Source organism: Culex pipiens, chromosome 2 (assembly GCF_016801865.2).
Source record: "Culex pipiens pallens isolate TS chromosome 2, TS_CPP_V2, whole genome shotgun sequence".
NCBI classification, from domain to species: Eukaryota; Metazoa; Arthropoda; class Insecta; order Diptera; family Culicidae; genus Culex; species Culex pipiens.
In genome coordinates, this window is record NC_068938.1 from 197,339,646 (window position 1) to 197,358,725 (window position 19,080).

The 19,080-nt window shown below is 37.8% G+C and overlaps 1 protein-coding gene across 1 annotated transcript in view; it reads left to right on the forward strand.

Annotated features, from left to right (window-relative positions):
• The window catches only part of LOC120412716 (activated Cdc42 kinase Ack), a 37,744-nt gene that overhangs the window by 8,404 nt on the left and 10,260 nt on the right, over positions 1-19,080 (forward strand). The window contains exons 2-5 of the mRNA XM_039573300.2: positions 7,623-8,744; positions 8,805-8,978; positions 13,070-13,230; positions 13,291-15,220. Coding sequence (XP_039429234.1) covers positions 7,627-8,744; positions 8,805-8,978; positions 13,070-13,230; positions 13,291-15,220 — 3,383 coding nt within the window. The 5' untranslated portion in view covers positions 7,623-7,626. The remainder of the gene's footprint in view (positions 1-7,622; positions 8,745-8,804; positions 8,979-13,069; positions 13,231-13,290; positions 15,221-19,080) is intronic.

The window sequence follows — 19,080 nt, forward strand, 5'->3', positions numbered from 1 at the left end:
TGTAAACCAACAGCAAAAAATTGCTCCACATTTGGTTTCCTTCTCCGTTTGAGATTGAGAGTTTCGTATTTATCGATTTCCACGACCACGGCATCATCTGCCGCAAGACGAGGTTTTAGTTATGTATCCCTACGGGACCGCAAAACTATGTGATTTATTTTCTCTGGCACCGATTTTCCGACTTTGTAACGTGCGGTGGATGCTTTCTATTGCGTAAGCAGCCCCCCACGAAAGAGTTTAGTAGAGTGCCGAATAAATCGAACTGAAGACACACTAACTGGATTGTTATATGAAAAGATCACAATTGAAAATAAACAGCAATTTTAAAGCATTAATCCGGTCATGAGGTCATCCATAAACCACGTGGACTAGGGTGAAGAATTTCACACTTCGTCGCCGTCGTGCTAACTTGTCGCACGTGCATTTTGGGCTAAATTGAGTTAAGAACGCCATTTTGTGCAGCTAACAATGCTTTCAATCCTGAGATATTCAACTAAATCCGAAAAAAAACTCCGTGCATTTTTGTCACTTTACATATAAAATTAGTTTCAATTTTGCCATGCTATCTTGTCACTACCTGAAAATTGATGTAAGTGCGACGACTGACCAAAGGGAAACCGCTCTTTTTTAGGAGCCGCTCATTTTCGTTCGCTCATAAAAAAGAGTCGCTCTTTGAACGGCTCTTTCGCTCTTTTTCAAAATTTGGATGATAAGGTTTTTTTAAAGAATCGTATGATTTTATAAGTTATTTCACATTGGACTTTTACAAATTATTTGATAAAAAAAAATTAAAACTGAAAACGAGAAGATGTCCTTGAAAACCATAGGTCTTGGCGGTCTCTATGTCAAGATTTCTACTCGAACCTAAACATTCGAGTAATTGAATGGCATCCAAACTTAAATCTTTTAATTTTAAAATTGCGTTTATTTCTGCAAGAATTGAACTAATGCTGATATTTTATTTGGAGAAAACATTCTGTGAACTCTTTCCTACATTCTGATTTAATCGATAAAATCTATAAACGCTAAAGTTTAATCGGACAAAAGGATTTATTTTTTTTTCCAAAATCTCTAAACTATTCAGTAGATTTTTGGAAATATTTTACAAATTATGCAATTTGAAAGGCTCAAATTTGCATTCCGGTAATGCTTTAATGTACAATCGGTTGTAAAGTTAAAAGTTTTTTTTTCATGTTGTTTAAAAAATCATTTACGTTTGGGATTAATTTTTATAAGCATTGAAATATTTGAAATTGCATTGTCAACACTCAAAACCAATTTAGGCCCACATTTTTTTTGGATTCAATAAATTATATCTAAACAGTCCAGACTCGATTATCCGAAGGCCTCGGAAAATTTCACTTCGGACAATCGAAACTTCGGATAATCGAATCACGAAAAAAAAAATTTTGTTGTCTTGAAAGTTGAACAATAATAATAATAATTTTGGATTGTTGAGCACTATGCTAAAATTATTTAGATTTTTTAAATCCAAGATGGCAGCCAAAATGGCGGTGATGCAATATTGAAAAAATGCATTTTATTTTTTAAAAGGCAATCACCAACTCAAATTGGACTAAAATGTGGTTGTAGAACTCAAATTTTATGTTAAAAACAAGAAAATCAAAAAATACGATTTTTTTTTTGTTCGTGATTTGATTATCCGAAGTCCCATACAAACCTTCGGATAATCAAACTTCGGATAATCGAGGCTTCAGATAATAGAGTCTGGACTGTAACGAAAGTCATGCCATCTTGAGCCGGTTCTGTTAAAAAACCGAACTTTCGAAGCGAGTTTCCTTTTTATTTTTATTATTTTACTTGAATGAATCTTTGTCCCTATGCTACTAGAAGCCATTTTGCACCATCAATTTTTTTTATAAAATTTTGCGGGCCGATCATACAAATGGGCATGTGAATATTCGAAAATCTGTATCTTGAGTAGGGATTTTGATAGATTTGGTGTTTTCGGCAAAGCTGAGATAATTTCCCATTTTGACTTTGTTGATTGGACTGATATGATTCAGCCTCTTAAAGATTAAATTGAGTGAAAAAAGAGTTTTTCACGGTATCCCGGAAACTGTTGGTTCGATTTTCTGCTCTTTCAATAAAACAAAATATTTAAAAAATATAACTAGAATAACTTTTTGAAAGAAAATAAAACACTTATTTTTGACATTTTAAACGTTGGGCTAGAATCAAAACATCATATCTCCGCTAGCAGATTATGCATTATCAGTGTTGCAAAAGAGTGATAGAAAAGCTATCAATAGATTATCTCTGCACCAAAAATATCCGAGAGTATAGCGGCCGTCACTATAGCTTGTGAGATCTCTTCTTATGTCTCGTGATTCCCAGCGATGCCATTCTCTCTCTATCACTCCTTCCCTTTTCCTCGACTATGCGCTCTCACCGCTGAGTCTCTCAATCTCTCCGAAAACTGCAATGAGGGAACGCGAGATGGCGATTAGGAGCCGACCACGCATGACGTCCCGTTAAACTGCGTTTGCAAAATTGGTTTTGTGGCGGCTTTTGTGGTTAAACGCTGCTCCGGTAGGATGTTCGTGGAAGCGAGAATGAGAGAGAAAAGGAAAATGTCAATCGCGAGTGGGTAAACACGAAAACGTGTTCGGCTATGTTCGGCGCTGAGAGTTTCAATGAAGAGAGAAGAGCAGTTGTATTTGAGGCATGAATATTCAGGCGAGATAATTGTAGTTGCTGAGAGCTGATATTTTGATATTTTAACAACCCTGTGCATTATCATTAACTCTAGTGCAAGAGGTCCCTTAAAACATATAAAAAAATAAAATTCAATAAAATACGTATTTTGAGGATTCAACCTTAGGCGATAAAGGTCTAATAAGAAAATAGGATTTTTTCCCGTTTAAGACCCACAACTTTGAAATTTATTTCTGGGTTATCCCGAATCAACCAAACCAGATTTCCGGTAAATACCAAAAACCCTGAAGTAAGATAATTTACCTTGAAAGTTAAACATCAACCAGGACAGGATAGAAGACAGATCATAAAAAAACGCTGTCACCAATACCAACTTTTTTGTTGTGGACGCCCGAAGCGTGAAAGGAACACACACGGGTCTGCTCGATTATATAGAATTGACGTTCATAACCGGTCCCCGGCGCGGCGCGCGACTCCTCAATTCGACGGAGCACGTGACTTCAATGTATTGCTCTGCTGTTGGATAATTGTGCCCGGCCAAGTTGATGTACGGGTTTTGTTGTTGTTGTAGAGGAGAACAGGATATTGCACTTGTGCTAGTTTGTCATAATTGTGACTTGGGAGTGATGACAAATTACTCTTTCGATTTCTGAAAAAAAAGTCTAAGAAAGACTAAATTTAACATTAACCATCCACTTCTATCAAGTCTCCGGTAGCGGTCAGAATGCCGGAATGGAATCATCGGTGCGTATCGTTTCTGTATACGTGTAGTTGAGAAGAAAAATTGCTCAATTAGTGGAGGGGGGGGGTGTACAAGGACGAATCTATACTTATGAACAGCACCATACATATATGGTATATCATTCAAAAGATCACCACTGCAAGTTGCTGTAATAACGTTAGTAAGACATTATTTTTAATTATGGCTTCACGTCATAAAGTGAAGCTCCAAACAATTATTTGTCGATTTGCACTCTTTTCCCCTTTTCTGCAATTGTTGCATTGTCCGTTTGCAGCGGCAAACATTCACTTCCTATCGAGCAATTTATGACAGTTTCTTGCACCTTCTTTTCCGTTCAATTCCGCCTTGAAATACCTTTCCCTTAGCTTCCCACTGTTTATCAAATTATATCTGTTGGTGCACCTCTTCTATCGACGGCGTCCATCAGGCAATTTTTCCGTTCACCTTTTGTTTTTCCATTCATTGCACTTCTTTCGCCTTTTCGCTTTTTTTTCTCTCTCCTCGCGTGTTTCGAGTCTATAATTACCGCGTGAATCTTCTTTGTAGTTTATAGCTAAGCTTGTGCTATCATTTATGGCACAACTGGTGTGTTTATATTTTTAATGATGATCCAGATTATGCTACCGGCCGATAAAACGGTGCGACGTTAGATTTAATTTGGGTGCGATTATGGCATTTAAATGTCATAATACGGGAGCTTATTTCTGATAATTCTGGGTTTTTGTTAATTTATGTTTGTGTTGTTAGGACCAATTTTTCCTTATCTTAACATAGTTAATTAGTTGATTTCAGCTAATTAATTTAATTTACTTTGACTAAATTCACCAAAATGTGTTTATTATCAAAGTTTTTAATTGTTGTAATTCCTAATTCTTAGGCTTTTGGATTTACTTATGTTTTGTTTCAATGTTGTTAACGTTTTCAAAATTGTTTTTTTCCTTTTTTTGTATTTTTCCATGCGTTTGCTTGACCGTTTTCCAATATAAATGTCAATAAATGGGGTTGAGGATGGTACCGAGACATTAACTCAATCAAAAAATCCCTTCTTAAGGTACAGATTTTCACACATTTTCATTGCGCTTTATTATGAACAGCTCCCAAAATGTTATGGTGAAATCAATAATATTAAATCGCTTATTAATGCACAAAGTTTAATCCAAATTTAAAAAAAATGGGAAAAATGTTAAAAGCTACTGAACTTTTAAGTTTTCTATTGAAAATTTAATTTGCTTTTGAAAATAAGTGTTGGCCATTTAAAACCAGACAAACGTCAACAAAATAATAACAAAGCAAAATGAATGTCAGTGAATGTAAAATGAATGTTAAAAATAAATTTAAACAAATAAATTTATTTTTTATGTATTCATGAAATTTTAAGTTAAACTCAAAACGAAATTTAAAGGATATGCTCTGGACATATTTTTGAGTTACTTTCATTTTTATTTTCTGTTGAGATAATATGATGCATCGATATTCTCCTCGTCATTTTTCGATAAGCCCAGTCTTCGAACCGCGTTCGGTGACTGGGCTATAACGTCATGATATCGTTTTCGTTATAGCTGACAAAAATCATGTAATAAGTTGGAAATGAAGAAATATCATCAGGATGTAGTATTAACAGTCAGTTTTAAGAGAATGCATGCAAAATATGTATTTTCTAACAATTTTTCATCAGAATTTGAAAATTAAAATGACTTGTTGTGCTTCGAATCCCGGACACTGGTAAAAGCTGATTCGAAATCCGGACACTTTTGCTTCGAATTCCGGACACTCGTTTTGCTAATTAATCGCACAAATTTGGACTGAAATGTTAGTGAATGGCATTCTTTAGGTCTCAAATAAGCTGTTAACATCAAAACAATCGATATTTTATATAAAAATTTGCTAGAATTTAAGGAAATCAAAACCATGAATTTCTGCTTTGCCTTCCCGGTGCTTCGGACGCCTATGAATTATTTCACGTGAAATGATTCGCATTTTTGGTAATCTTATAATTTTAATATATTTGACTGTTTTGACATTAACTACAACGTTCAAACAAACTTTAAATGAAAGTTGATGTTAGAATTCATCAAATAACACAGTTTTGACATTCATAATGCGAACTTATATCCAAATAATTGATGAAACAAGATGAGGTGTCCGGGTTTCGAAGCGTCCGGGAATTCGAATCATGTTTCGTTACGTTCTCAGCCTAGTTACCCAACAAGTACTGTAATAAAATCTTTACCTATTATCGATCAACTTATTTCGATTTTTTTTGTTGTGAAAGAAATAGTGATAAAATTGATACTTTTTAGGAACGGAATCGACGTAACACCTTATAATGTGGCCCTCTTAAACCTTGCGGTTTCGTCAACGGATCCACAGGTGTGTATCGTTCTTTTTGCGACAAGACTCCGCCTCCCGGGTCTCCTAAGTGTGAAGGTATGGCACGGGGAGAGGGCACCGAATACCTATATTTTACACTTAGAATTTTTTGCGTCCGCCTCGGGATTCGAACCAGCGACCTCTGGATTGTGAGTCCAGTGCGCGGTCCGATTGATCCACACAGGCAGACTGATACTTTTTAGAGTTTATTTTTTATTGAATAACGCCAACTTTGCCGAAGATAGCCAACATTGCCTACTGAATGGATATGTCACAAATGACGTTGAATTTTTGCGAGGACTTTTTGATTGTAGCATTTTTTCAACTCTTTTTTTGTGAATCCACCTCCACCCTGAATTGGGAGTCGATTGTAGGCAGTGGAGCCACGCGGTTGCTTCGCAAGATCGATCGTGTTTTCGGTGGTCCCTTTTCAGTCCTTCCTTTATTATATGTTCGTGTGGCGTCCTGAGTTTGTTCCTTATTTTATTTTTTTTTTTGATTCTCTGAAATCAATATTGTATTCCAGTTTTGGTATTAACTAATCAAGCTATCCGATTTATTGAAGAGGCCACTGACTTTTATGTAGTATTTTTTTAAATGAAAGCACGCGTTATCAATAATTTATTATATTGTAAAATCCTACTAAAAAGTCCTTCCCATAGCATTACTGCTCGTTTGGCACGCGTTCGATTAAAAAACGGCTGCCTCAGATTTTCAAAAATTTCAACCGATAAAATATTGCTCATGGTCGCATCACCTACCATAATGAATCCTGACCACATACCCATCTTACTAACCCCCTAAAAACTCACGTGATACTGATAATTTGCCGGAGACGCAGCCGGGTCTCCACCATGCAAGTATCGGACTAACATTCCCATAATCTTACCAACTGATCGTGGCCGGCGCCGTGATTGATCAGCATGATAGGAACCTTTGAGGGTTGCGAAGTGGTGGAGCAAATTTTGGAGGTCCTGGTCAATAACGGAGAAGCAACTATTGGTATGCTGTGATCCACCTTTGCTGGATCCACATCCACCCTGAAGTGCTACGTCTCTTAAGAGAATCACTTTTTCAAGATACAGGTTTGGGGCGAGACCTCTACAAAGTTTTTGTAAAGTAATATTTTCAAAAATTAGGTAATCAGCCAATTTTAGAGAGAGCTTTTAGAGTTTTTTTAATCGCTCCAAGCAAAAAGACACACATTTTTTTGGACCATTAAAAAAATAAATTAAAACGTCCTAAGTGCCAGTTATAAAAAGATCCGTTTTACTGTCGGTTGTTCTTCTGCACATCCTTTAATTGCTCTTTACTGAAAAACAGTGATAACTTAGCAGAGAAATATTCTGTAAAGTACCTAGGAAACAAATATAATCAAGCAAGAGATAATTCAAGTAAATATTTATTTCCGGGCAAAAAGAACACGATTTCAGTCAACTTACTCTACGGTTGTTTGAAGAAGGTCAATGTTTTGAGTTGATTGATTTTCTGCGAATAGTTTCTTATTAAATAACACTGCTTGATAAAATATTGATACAATCTTCTGGCAAGAAAGCAAAACTTTCCATTTAGATCCGATACCCTTCTGGGTATCACACACACACACTTTCCGGTATCATTTGTAGCATAATTTAATTAAGAACCACTCGCGCAAGTCTCACAACAGACTCTTATCGAGAAGCAGAGCAAACTCTCAGGCCTTGACCTTTTTTCCCCCTCTCCCCTTCGGCATTTTGCGCGGCTTTTCTCGAGCAATTTGTACCGCACCGCTATCACTCTTAATTTCCGCTCAAATATTCATCGGTCGGTTGTGTGTTTCTTCTCGTTTCAGCAAGATGTCGTCGTTGGACGCGGCCGACACGGTCTGGCTGGAGGAGCTGCTGCAGGATGTCCAGCTGGAGCACTTTTTGCCGCGGATTCGGGACGAGCTGCATATTACGCGGTTGGCGCACTTTGACTATGTCCACGTGGACGATTTGGAGAAGATTGGGCTGGGAAAGCCCGGCATTCGTCGGTTGATGGAGGCTGTGAAGAAGCGGAAGGCGCAACAGTGGCGGAGGAACATCCTGTCTAAGTTGATTGGAGGGGGGAAGCAGCAGCCACAGAAGAAGAGCTCGGCGGATCCGAGGGAGAACGAGGAACCTTCGGCGCTGGCGTTGACCTGTTTGATCCACGAGAAGGATGTGACGATGTCGATTAAGCTCGGGGACGGGTCGTTTGGGGTGGTGAGGAGGGGCGAGTGGATGGCACCGGGGGGTCAGATTGTTCCGGTGGCGGTGAAGATCTTGAAGGCGGACACGCTGAGTCAGCCGGGGGTCATTGAGGACTTTTTCAAGGAGGTTCAAGCGATGCACACGTTGAATCATGCGAACCTGGTACGACTGCATGGGGTTGTGCTGTCGCAGCCTATGATGATGGTCACGGAGTTGGCCGCCAACGGCTCGTTGCTGGACACTTTGAGGAAACAGTGTAAAAACACCTCGCTGCCAACCATCTGGAACTGGGCGGTGCAAGTGTCCACCGGAATGGCCTACCTCGAGAGTAAACGCTTCCTCCATCGAGATCTTGCCTGTCGAAACGTCCTGCTAGCGGCCGGGAACAAAATCAAAATCGGCGACTTTGGCCTCATGCGAGCGCTCCCGCAGCAGGAAGATTGCTACGTCATGACCGAACACAAAAAAGTTCCCTTCCCGTGGTGCGCCCCGGAATCGCTCCGCTATCGGCAGTTTAGCCACGCGTCCGACACGTGGATGTTCGCCGTGACGCTGTGGGAGATGTTCACCTTCGGTGAGGATCCTTGGGTGGGGTTGAACGGGTCGCAGATTCTGAGGAAGATTGACCGCGAAGGCGAGCGGTTGCACCATCCGGATGCGTGCCCGCCGGATGTGTACCAGCTAATGTTGCAGTGCTGGGACAAAACGCCGGCCGAACGGCCTACCTTTGCCGCCATCAAGTAATTACATTAATCTTAATGAAAAAGTTTACATTTCACATATTCGTTTTGCAATTTTAGGGAATTCCTGTCGGGAACGTCGCCGACGGTTTATCGAGCCGTCATGAACTACAACACGCCGAACCGGTTAGTGCTGGAGCAGGGTGATTCGATAGCGGTGATTGACGATCGGCCCGAGCTGCAGTTCATCAAGGGTCAGAACCAGCGCACCTTCGACATTGGGACGTTTCCGAGGTAAGGATTACGAGTTTTTGTAATTGAATAATTTTCTATGTTTCCGCAAATCGACTTTTCTCTGTATTTTTCCAATTTCAATCAAACTTTCAGAGGCTGTATTTCAACTACAGCCTCAATAATTCAAAGTTTCATACAAACTTTGGATAATCAAATCATGACCAATTTTTCGCATTTTTTTATGTTCTTACTTTGGGTTGACATTAAAAAAAAGTGTCCACGTGGTTTATGGATGGTCCCAAGTACTAAAAAAATCATATTTTAAAAATGCATTTCTTGTAAATAGATTATAAAAAACGATACTTAATCCACCCTTAGGTGGTTGGCGCCTTCCTCACATTTAAAGGGTGCTATTCAAGATGCAAAAAGTGCGTAAATAACACTTAAGTGCTTATAACTTCTGATAGGGTTGTCAGATCTTCAATGTTTTGGACGCGTTAGAAAGGTCTTTTGAATACCTATCCAACGATAGGTCGCATGAGAGATCCGGACAATGTTTTCATAAAGGTATCTGAGATCCGGCCTCCAAAAAGCATATAAATAACACTTAAGTGCTTATAACTTTTGATTGATTTGTCAGATCTTCAATATCTTGGACGCGTTGGAAAGGTCTTTTAAATACCTTTCTGAAAATGTATAGCATGACGGGTTTTCTTACAAAAACCACCCTTTTTACAATCTTCCGGACTTTTGTTAAAATCGTTTTTTTAGCATAACTTTTGAAGTACTTAACTAAACTGCATAATTTTTAATAGCGACTTATGGGACCCCAAGACGAATCGAATGAGGCCAAAACGGACAAAATCGGTTCAGCTAATGTCGAGATAATCGAGTGACAATTTTTTGATCAACATCCCACCACACACACAGACATTTGCTCAGAATTTGATTCTGAGTCGATAGGTATACATGAAGGTGGGTCTAGGAGGTCTATTTGAGAAGTTCATTTTTCGAGTGATTTTATAGCCTTTCCTCAGTAACGTGAGGAAGGCAAAAACAATTAAAACTGACTATTTTACATAAAAGTTTTATTCATCAATCAGAAAATATCTTTTCATGTAAAGATTTTCATATACAGCAATTCCATTTGAAAAGAGCCTAAACCAAAAAAAAAGTTCTCCGATCGGGCTCAATTTTTTTCTGGGGGTTCCTTGGCCAAAATAATTAGACCCGTATTTTTTTGTTTGGCCATTAGGGTGACCTACATCGTGCTAGGGTGGTCCGAAAAATGGCAATTTTCGTCATTTTTCGCAAAAACCACTTTTTTCGAAAAATCATATCTCCGCGCCAATTCATCCGATTTTAGCTGTCTTAGACGCAAAAGAAAGGTGATGAGAAAAATAGTAAGAAGTTCCAAAAATCTAGCTTAACTATTGAAAAAGTCGTATGAAAACTAAAATTGGCGTTTTGACCGTGCCTGGACCAAAGAGTCTATGTCTGAAAATATTTTTATCGGATTCCTAGGAAAATTTCACATAATATATCAAAAAATTGGCGATGTCGAACCGTACGTTTACAAGATATGATTTGAAAATAAAAAACTGAGTTTTTCGACGCGCCACGCGCAAAAACAGGAAAATGACGAAATCGGCAAAAAATCAACTTTTTTCACTAAAACTGCGATAACTTAAAAATTTCAGCGATGACCTATACATGTCTGGGTATCAAAATTTTCGTAATTGAAAGACGCAACTTTTGGTACCCAGACATGTATAGGTCATCGCTGAAATTTTTAAGTTATCGCAGTTTTAGTCAAAAAAGTTGATATTTTGCCGATTTCGTCATTTTCCTGTTTTTGCGCGTGGCGCGTCGAAAAACTCAGTTTTTATTTTCAAAAAATCATATCTTGTAAACGTACGGTTCGACATCGCCAATTTTTTGATATTTTATGTGAAATTTTCCGAGGAATCCGATAAAAATATTTTCAGACATAGGCTCTTTGGTCCAGACACGGTCAAAACGCCATTTTAAGTTTTCATACGACTTTTTCAATAGTTAAGCTAGATTTTTGGAACTTCTTACTATTTTTCTCAAATAGCCAAACTCATCACCTTTCTTTTGCGTCTAAGACAGCTAAAATCGGATGAATTGGCGCGGAGATATGATTTTTCGAAAAAAGTGGTTTTTGCGAAAAATGACGAAAATTGCCATTTTTCGAACCACCCTAGCACGATGTAGGTCACCCTAATGGCCAAACAAAAAAATACGGGTCTAATTATTTTGGCCTAGGAACCCTCAAAAAAATTTGAGCCCGATCGGAGAACTTTTTTTTCGGTTTAGGCTCATTTCAAATGGAATTGCTGTATATTCACATTTTTTTGAAATTTAATGTTTCATGAAGATAGCTCTTTTTTGATAATATAGTAGTTTCAAAGTAAAAATATTAAATACTCCACAAATTTAACAAAATACAGATTTTTTTCAAAATACTTAACATTTATAATCCGCAATATGGGAATTTAACTAAGTAAAATTTGTATGCCTTTTCACTTTATTGGATTTTTATTGTTAAATACTAAAACTCTCACAAAACCGTAGTTTTTTTTTAAAAAAATGCTAAAATTTTAAAAGAAAGGCAGTTTTTAAAAAATATGCTTTTTTGTGAAAATTTGAGTTTTGTACAACGAAATATAATTAGGTGAAATTTGTGCAAAATTTCGCTTCGTTTGATATCCATACTGCTAATTTTAAAAATTAGAGTGTTTTCGAAAAAATGCGGTAACTTGTGGAAATGCATTCAAAAAAATCGCAACGTTTTATACACATATTGCGAATTAAGAAAATTTGAGTTTTTTTTTCGCAAAAAATACGGTATTTTTACGGCATTTTAGAATAATATTCAATAAAGCGAACATGCATACCTACCTAAGTATTGACGAAATTTTTTGTTTTTTTTTTGCAAAAAAAAAGTTTTTGCGGTGCTGTACATTTTTTTTGTATTTATTTAGGACCTTCTAACTATGATTCTTTCGGGTCCTGTGTTGTACATTGGAATTTCATAAAAAATCAAAATACTTTTAATCCAGCCCAAACATGCTAAATATGATTATAAATGCAGAAAAATGCGTTTAAGATTGTTTTATGTTGATTTGACTTCTATTTTCATTAAAATTTTGAACATAAACTTTGAAAAATATTTGTAGTGGCCTAATGTCGTTTGTGGAAAAAATCGAGTATTTATCTCTTAAACTCACTACATAATAAAAAAAAATATGTTCTAAGTCAAATCATTGAAAATTTAACATGATATGGTGGGTTAAGATAATTATTTTTTTTTATTTATTTTAAGGAAACTTTGTAAGTTCATTTTCTGCATGAAAAAATCGTTCCCTCTACTTTTTCTTGCTGTTAGTAGAGCTATATCTTGACCCCTTTTCTTGGGAGGAGCGTACTAACTCTAAAAAAAGATATTTTTTTTATTTGGCTTATTTTTCTGCTCGATTATTTATTAAATTTCTATGTAGCTATGTGCGTTTTTCGTTTCGTTAAAAAAAACAAGTTCTAACGTTTACCTTGAACAAAAGAAAAAAAATATTAATAAGGCGCTCAATGTAAACAATAACAAATACTTTAGTTAATTAGTTTGGCTGACCGTTCTGTGCATTGTCCCAAAGTTTGGTTGAATTTAGTTGCCGGAGTCCCAAGTTACAAGAAAAAAATTATACACTGTAGCTTGGCAACTACATGTGACAAAACGTCCTCTGACTAAATTCCCTTTGGTCAGTTGTCGCACTTGCAGGGTGTGACACGATAACACGATCAGATGGTTATATGGTTTTTATGGTTTTTGTTGAATATCTCAGAAATGCAATCAAATTTTGCGGTTCTGTGAAAGTCAAAAGGTGAGGGTTTGATAGCTTCACAAAATGGCGTTCTTAACTCAATTTGGCATAAAATGCACGTGTGATGAGATAGCGACACAATGCAGCCATTCAGTCAACCGATCCAAAGATATCGATTTTTGAATATTCTGAGTGCATTTTTGTATGGAAGGCTGTCAAAATTGTAAGAGAATGCACAAAATCGTCGTTCTTTTGACGTAAAATGCCTTGCGAAAATCAAAAGAATTACTAAATTCATTCATGTTTCAGACATGCCGTGGTGGACGCCAGTAAGCACAACCGAGGCGGTTCCGGGACGATCAGCCGACCTCTGCATGATTCTTTCCGGCATACGGCCCACGGCACCCCGTTCGGCACGTCCTGGGGTAACCCGAGCACGCTAGAGATGAACGGCGAAGTGAAGCTGAGAAGTAAAATTGATACATTTTGAGGCTCTATTTAAGAAACCACTGACTTCCGATTGATTCCAGGTAAAAACAAGGACACGCTGAACGCGGATCGCCGCGGCAAGTGCGTTTCCGAGCAGTACGTGAAGGAACGCAAGAGCAATGCCCACAAGCAGTTTTCGTACAACAAACTGGTCAACGAGAATCATCACAAGATGAAACTGCAGCAGCAGCAGCAGATGTTGAAGGATGGTAAGAACCGTCCGCTGCGACCTCCTCAACCGCAGAATCTCCCGCACGGTTCGGCGGAAGGAATCTTGATTGATCTGTCCTCGCCGGATGGCGATCCGGGAGCGATTGGAGCTCCGGTGACGGCTGGTGGCACTGTTGCCGGTGGAATGCAATTTACGAGTATTTTGGACGAACCGATTGAAGTGCCAACTGAGGGGGATGATCCCGGCTATCAGGTGGGTTATTTGGAGCAGCAGCAGCAGGTGCCGACTCGGTTGCAACCTCCGCCGTATCAGATGCCTCCAAAGTACACCAATACCATGAACATCGGGGAGGTTGACGGGGAACCGGATCCGTTCGATACAAGGTCGGTGTTTCAGATGGAGACTAGCGTTGCGAGCAACGCAACGTCGGATTACGAGAGTGGGCCTTCTAGTGTGGTGAGTGCGAGGGATTTGATGGCTTCCATCAAGAGGCAGCAAACGCTGGAAGAGATGGACGCTGCTGGCCCTTCGACGTCTATGGCGATTTATGGAAATGTAAGTAGGGGAGCTGTTTCCAAGATCAATTCAAACTACGGAAAAGTTAGCGATTTGGATGACCTGTCCAGCTCGATGATTGCCAGCATGAACAGCAGTTCGGCGGGACAGAATACCTCGGGAAGTTCTTATGGAAGCTTGAGTCAAGGCTTGAACGACTCGTTGCACGTCAATTTGAGCAATCTAACGTTGGACAACAGCGAACCTGCTCCACCGGCGAGTCTTCTGAACGTCACACCCAAAAAACTCGACAAGACCTTCCTCGCGGAACTGGAAAAGGACATCTACAAGCACGAGCCAAACGCGCTGAACAACTCCCATGCCTACGCCGCCTTCAAGGCGCACACTTCCAAAGACGACACCGTGAATCACATATCCAGCCTGATGAGCTCGCTGTCCAAGTACGACAGCACAAGTTCTTTCACGCCCGACCAGGAGGTGGCCTCCGACAAAAACTTGAACGCAAACTTGCATCAAATCTACGCCAACAACTTGGTTGAAAGCTTTCAGCCTCGTCGTCTCTACGAAAGCACCGCGCAGCTCTCGCCCAAGAAGCAAAACAACACCGCGCAGATGACCGTGGACACCAACAGTGTCGTAACGCAAATGTGGATGGAACGCAACACCCCATCCACGGCCAGCAGCGGCGAGTTGACCTACGGCAATCTTCCACCACCCGGTCAATCACCCCAGAAGGCGGTAGCGCACAACTACGTCGCGGTCTCAAACCGCCCCCTCTCCCGCATCCAAAACGACACCCGACTCTACAGCTCCACCCCGAACGTGGCCGCCATCAACCTCGCTGCGCAGCAGCTCCAGCAACTCCAGAATCAGCAACACCCACCCCCGCAAAACATCTACAACAGCGTGTACAACGGCAACGACGTGTACTCCACCATCGGCAGCGACATCTACGACACGGTGGCCGCCACCCCGGCCTCCTACTACGAGCGGGTTCCCGCGCCCGGAGGCCAACAAATCTACAACAACGTGCAACCCGTTCTGTACGACGAAGTCAGTGACGACCTGTTGAGGCCAACGCGGCCAGCGCCGACGGCCCCGCTCTCGTCGCAGCAAATTCAGCGCCGGTTGGATCGCCTCGCCCAGCAGGACCAACAGGTGGCCGCGCTGATGGGCGAACTGGGCGAGGAGGCTAGCGAGGCGGAAGCGCGCGACTCGCTGACGGCGGTCAACTGGGACCACACGCTGGCCGTGAGGCACTTTAAGATTGAGCGGTTGTGTCGGTGAGTAGAGTTGGTTGGTTGAAATGTTTCATGGGGTTGGGTGCATTGTGAAGTAACAGTATTATTCAATGTTTAGATTTACGAAACGTTTTGTTGAATTCTATTTGCAAAAATTTATACCAGGTTTATTTTCCTAAGGGCAGTGTTTTGTTTTGAAAATCGGAGTTAAGTTTTATTAAGTTATTTGACAAAAATATGTTGGCAAAGCACCATATTTTTCCCAAATATTTATTTAAAAAAATCTTGCAAAATTTTGTATGCTTTTTTTTAAAATACATTGCAAGTTATAAAAATTTGAGTATTTTCGAAAATATGGCAATTTTTGAAATTTTTAGCATTTAAAAAAAAACTGAATACTTTGACGCATTTTATGCATTTCATTCACAGATTCGCGTCTTTTTATTCTTTTTAGTTCTCTACGAAATCGGTCTTTTTTATTCAATTTTAATTTTTGTATTTTTTAATCCGACTGAAACTTTTTTGGTGCCTTCGGTATGCCCAAAGAAGCCATTTTGCATCATTAGTTTGTTCATATAATTTTCCATACAAATTTGGCGGCAGTCCATACAAAAATGGTGTATGAAAATTCAAAAATCTGTATCTTTTGAAGGAATTTTTTGATCGATTTGGTGTCTTCGGCAAAGTTGTAGGTATGGATACAGACTACACTGGAAAAAAAATAATACACGGTGAAAAAAAATTGGTAATTATTTTATTTAACTTTTTATCACTAAAACTTGATTTGCAAAAAAAACGTAATATTGAATGTTTGGCCCTTTTAAAATGTTAGTCTTGATTTGAAAATTTTGAAAATATTGTTTTCGAAAAGATCGGAAAATTTCACAAATATTTGATATTTTAACATTGAAAATCGGACCATTAGTTGCTGAGATATCGACATTGAAAAACGGTGGGCTGTTTAGATGAGACTTAGAAAACATCAATTTTCCTGTTTTTAAACCTTTGCATTGCAATATCTCAGCAACTAAAGGTCGTATCAACAAAGTCCGAATAAGAAAAATATAGAGAATTTTCTCAGCTTTTCAATAATATTTTTGTCAAAAGTGGGCAAACATGTGCACTAATTTAAAAAAATGAAAAACTTCGACTATTTTCTAAATGTCACCTAAATATGGATTTAACTTGAAAACGGTGCACTTTATCAAAATTTCAGTAGAGTACTTTTTGATTGCAAATTTGATTTTATATCGAAAAATGAAGTTGAAAAATGTTTGCGACCAAAATTTCGATTTTTTGAAAAGATCAGTATTGATTAAAAAATTCATAACTCGGTCAATGATTTTTTGCACAACCTGGAAATTTCTGAAAAGTTGGCATTTTATGTCTTCTAAAACATATCAAAAAATAAAAAAAATTAAAAATAGTTTTTTTTTTGCAAATCAAGTTTTAGTAATAAAAAGTTAAATAAAAAAATCACCAATTTTTTTACCGTGTATTATTTTTTCCCAGTGTAGTCCGTATGGACAGCTGCCAAATTTGTATGGAAAATTTTATGGACAAACTAATGATGCAAAATGGCTTCTTTGGGCATACCGAAGGCACCAAAAAAGTTTCAGTCGGATTAAAAAATACAAAAAAAAATCGAATGACCGAAATCCTAGAGAACTGCGAATTATGAAAAATTGTATATTTTCAAAATATCCGATATTTTGAATATTTATACTTTTAAACTTACTACATTATCAACGATAGATTATCGTTGTCGTTAGACGCTAATATTATCGACGATAATTTTATCGATTAATAACCTTGGCAATGAAGCTTATAACTTGAAACACATAGGGGAGCTGGGGGTAAGACGGCCACCTTAAGGGAGAAGTCTCATAAAATTTACACAACAGATTATTTTGATCTCAAATTACGTACATATTGTTCTACCATTATAGAAACGACAAAAAATAGTTGGTCTAAAAACCAATATTCAATACTTTTCAGCAATTAAAAAAAAAATAATTGAAATCGTTGGTTGAACAGACTTCTCTGAACATCATAACTATTTTTATTGAAAAAATCTTCAAATGTGAAGAAACATGCTATTTTAAAAAAAAATCATATTTTGGGCTCAGTGAGTTTCATATCATTCCGACCACATTTTATGAGAAACTTTGAATTTTTACTACAAAACAAACACAATTTGATCCAAAATAATTAGTTTGTGTATTTCGATTAGAAAAAGTAAATCAAAACTATTTAAACATTATTAAATTAGCAATTTTTATGAAAAGTTTGATAGGATTTCATACTATTCAATGAGTTTTGGTATATCACAGTAAAGAATGTTGTGTTAACCATTTTGATTAAAAATTGATAGTTTTATTGAAAATGCTTTTCCTTATCTACAAATATGTCCGAATAGTCAAAAAACCGTCAAAAATATAACCTATATTAAATAAAATTTACAAATTACGGGTGGCCGTCTTGCCCCCAAATAAATTATTTTTTTAAGGGACCGTCCATAAACCACGTGGACACTTTGGGGGGGGGGGGGGGGGTATGGTGATTTTTTACGATCCATAAAAAAAAAGATTTTTTTTGTATGGACAATTGTCCACGAAGGGGGGGGGGGGTTAGATTCCCAAAAAAGTGTCCACGTGGTTTATGGATGGTCCCTAAACATTTTTTGCAAATAGCTCATCGCATTTTTTAAACTTTTCCGAGGGACATAATCTAGGGAAAACTTCAATTTAACATGAAACAGTATTTTAAGACAGGAAAACATGTTGTTATCTAACAAAAATGCGTAAGTTGTAATTCAAGAAAATTACATCCACTTTCAAGTTCAAAATTTTTTGTTTATTGTGAGCTATTTTTATACTATTTCAAACAATATGTTTGGCAAAGGTGGCTCCACATGCATTATTTAGCATGAGGATCAGTATTGCTAAACATTTTAGTAATATTCATTAGTACTTTTATTAAATCAGTGGGGTGGCCGTCTTACCCCCAGCTCCCCTACCTCCAATTAAAATGCTATCAAAGGCAAACTTTTGAAAAATTGGACGAACTTTCCGATAAAAATATTTACGAGAATTAAAAATCAAGTCTTACCATTTCTATGTATAGAACAACCACAACAAACTGTTAAAACCAGCATTTTAAAATCGCTTTATCTTCACTAGGATTGGAATTTCTACAATGATCAATTTGGTGACTATTATATGTGAAATTGACCGCGATCGGACGGTTAGCAACAGTTTTAGAAAATGATGTTTGTATTTATTTTTTGTCTAAGACTACTTCCACAAAAAATTTAAACGGAAAAAAATCGTGGACTCACATTCAAATTTAAAAATCATAAAAAACTGATAGATGTGGCGTTTTTTTTTGTTCTAGTGTATTTTTCCAGATAGCCCGGCCTACATGTTTGTCTTTGACCACTTTTTGATACGACGGCTTCGAAATACAGCAATATTCAAATTACGAAATACAAAAATACTTCCTTCTCAAATATCATTCTCCACTGGCTTCGTTTACACAAAAATGGCTAAATTATGCCTAGGATAAAATGTCTACAAAGTTTAACTGTCATCGGAAAGGGTCGAGTACCAATGATTCCCTATTTGGCATAGAATTGCTCTCCAAATGCATTTTACACAATTTTAACTGTTTTGAAAACATAAGTTTTAAAAATATATGCTTTGACGAAAAAAAAAAAAATTAAAAAAATTGTAAATCGGAATTAAAAAAATCTAAATATTGATAAGTTCAAACAAATATGATTATCAACGCAGAAACACGCATTTCAAATTGTTTTGGTTGATAAGACTTCTATTTCCATTGAAATTGCGAACCTTGTTGAAGACACCAACTCGATCCCGAAAATCCTTCTATCTTGAGAA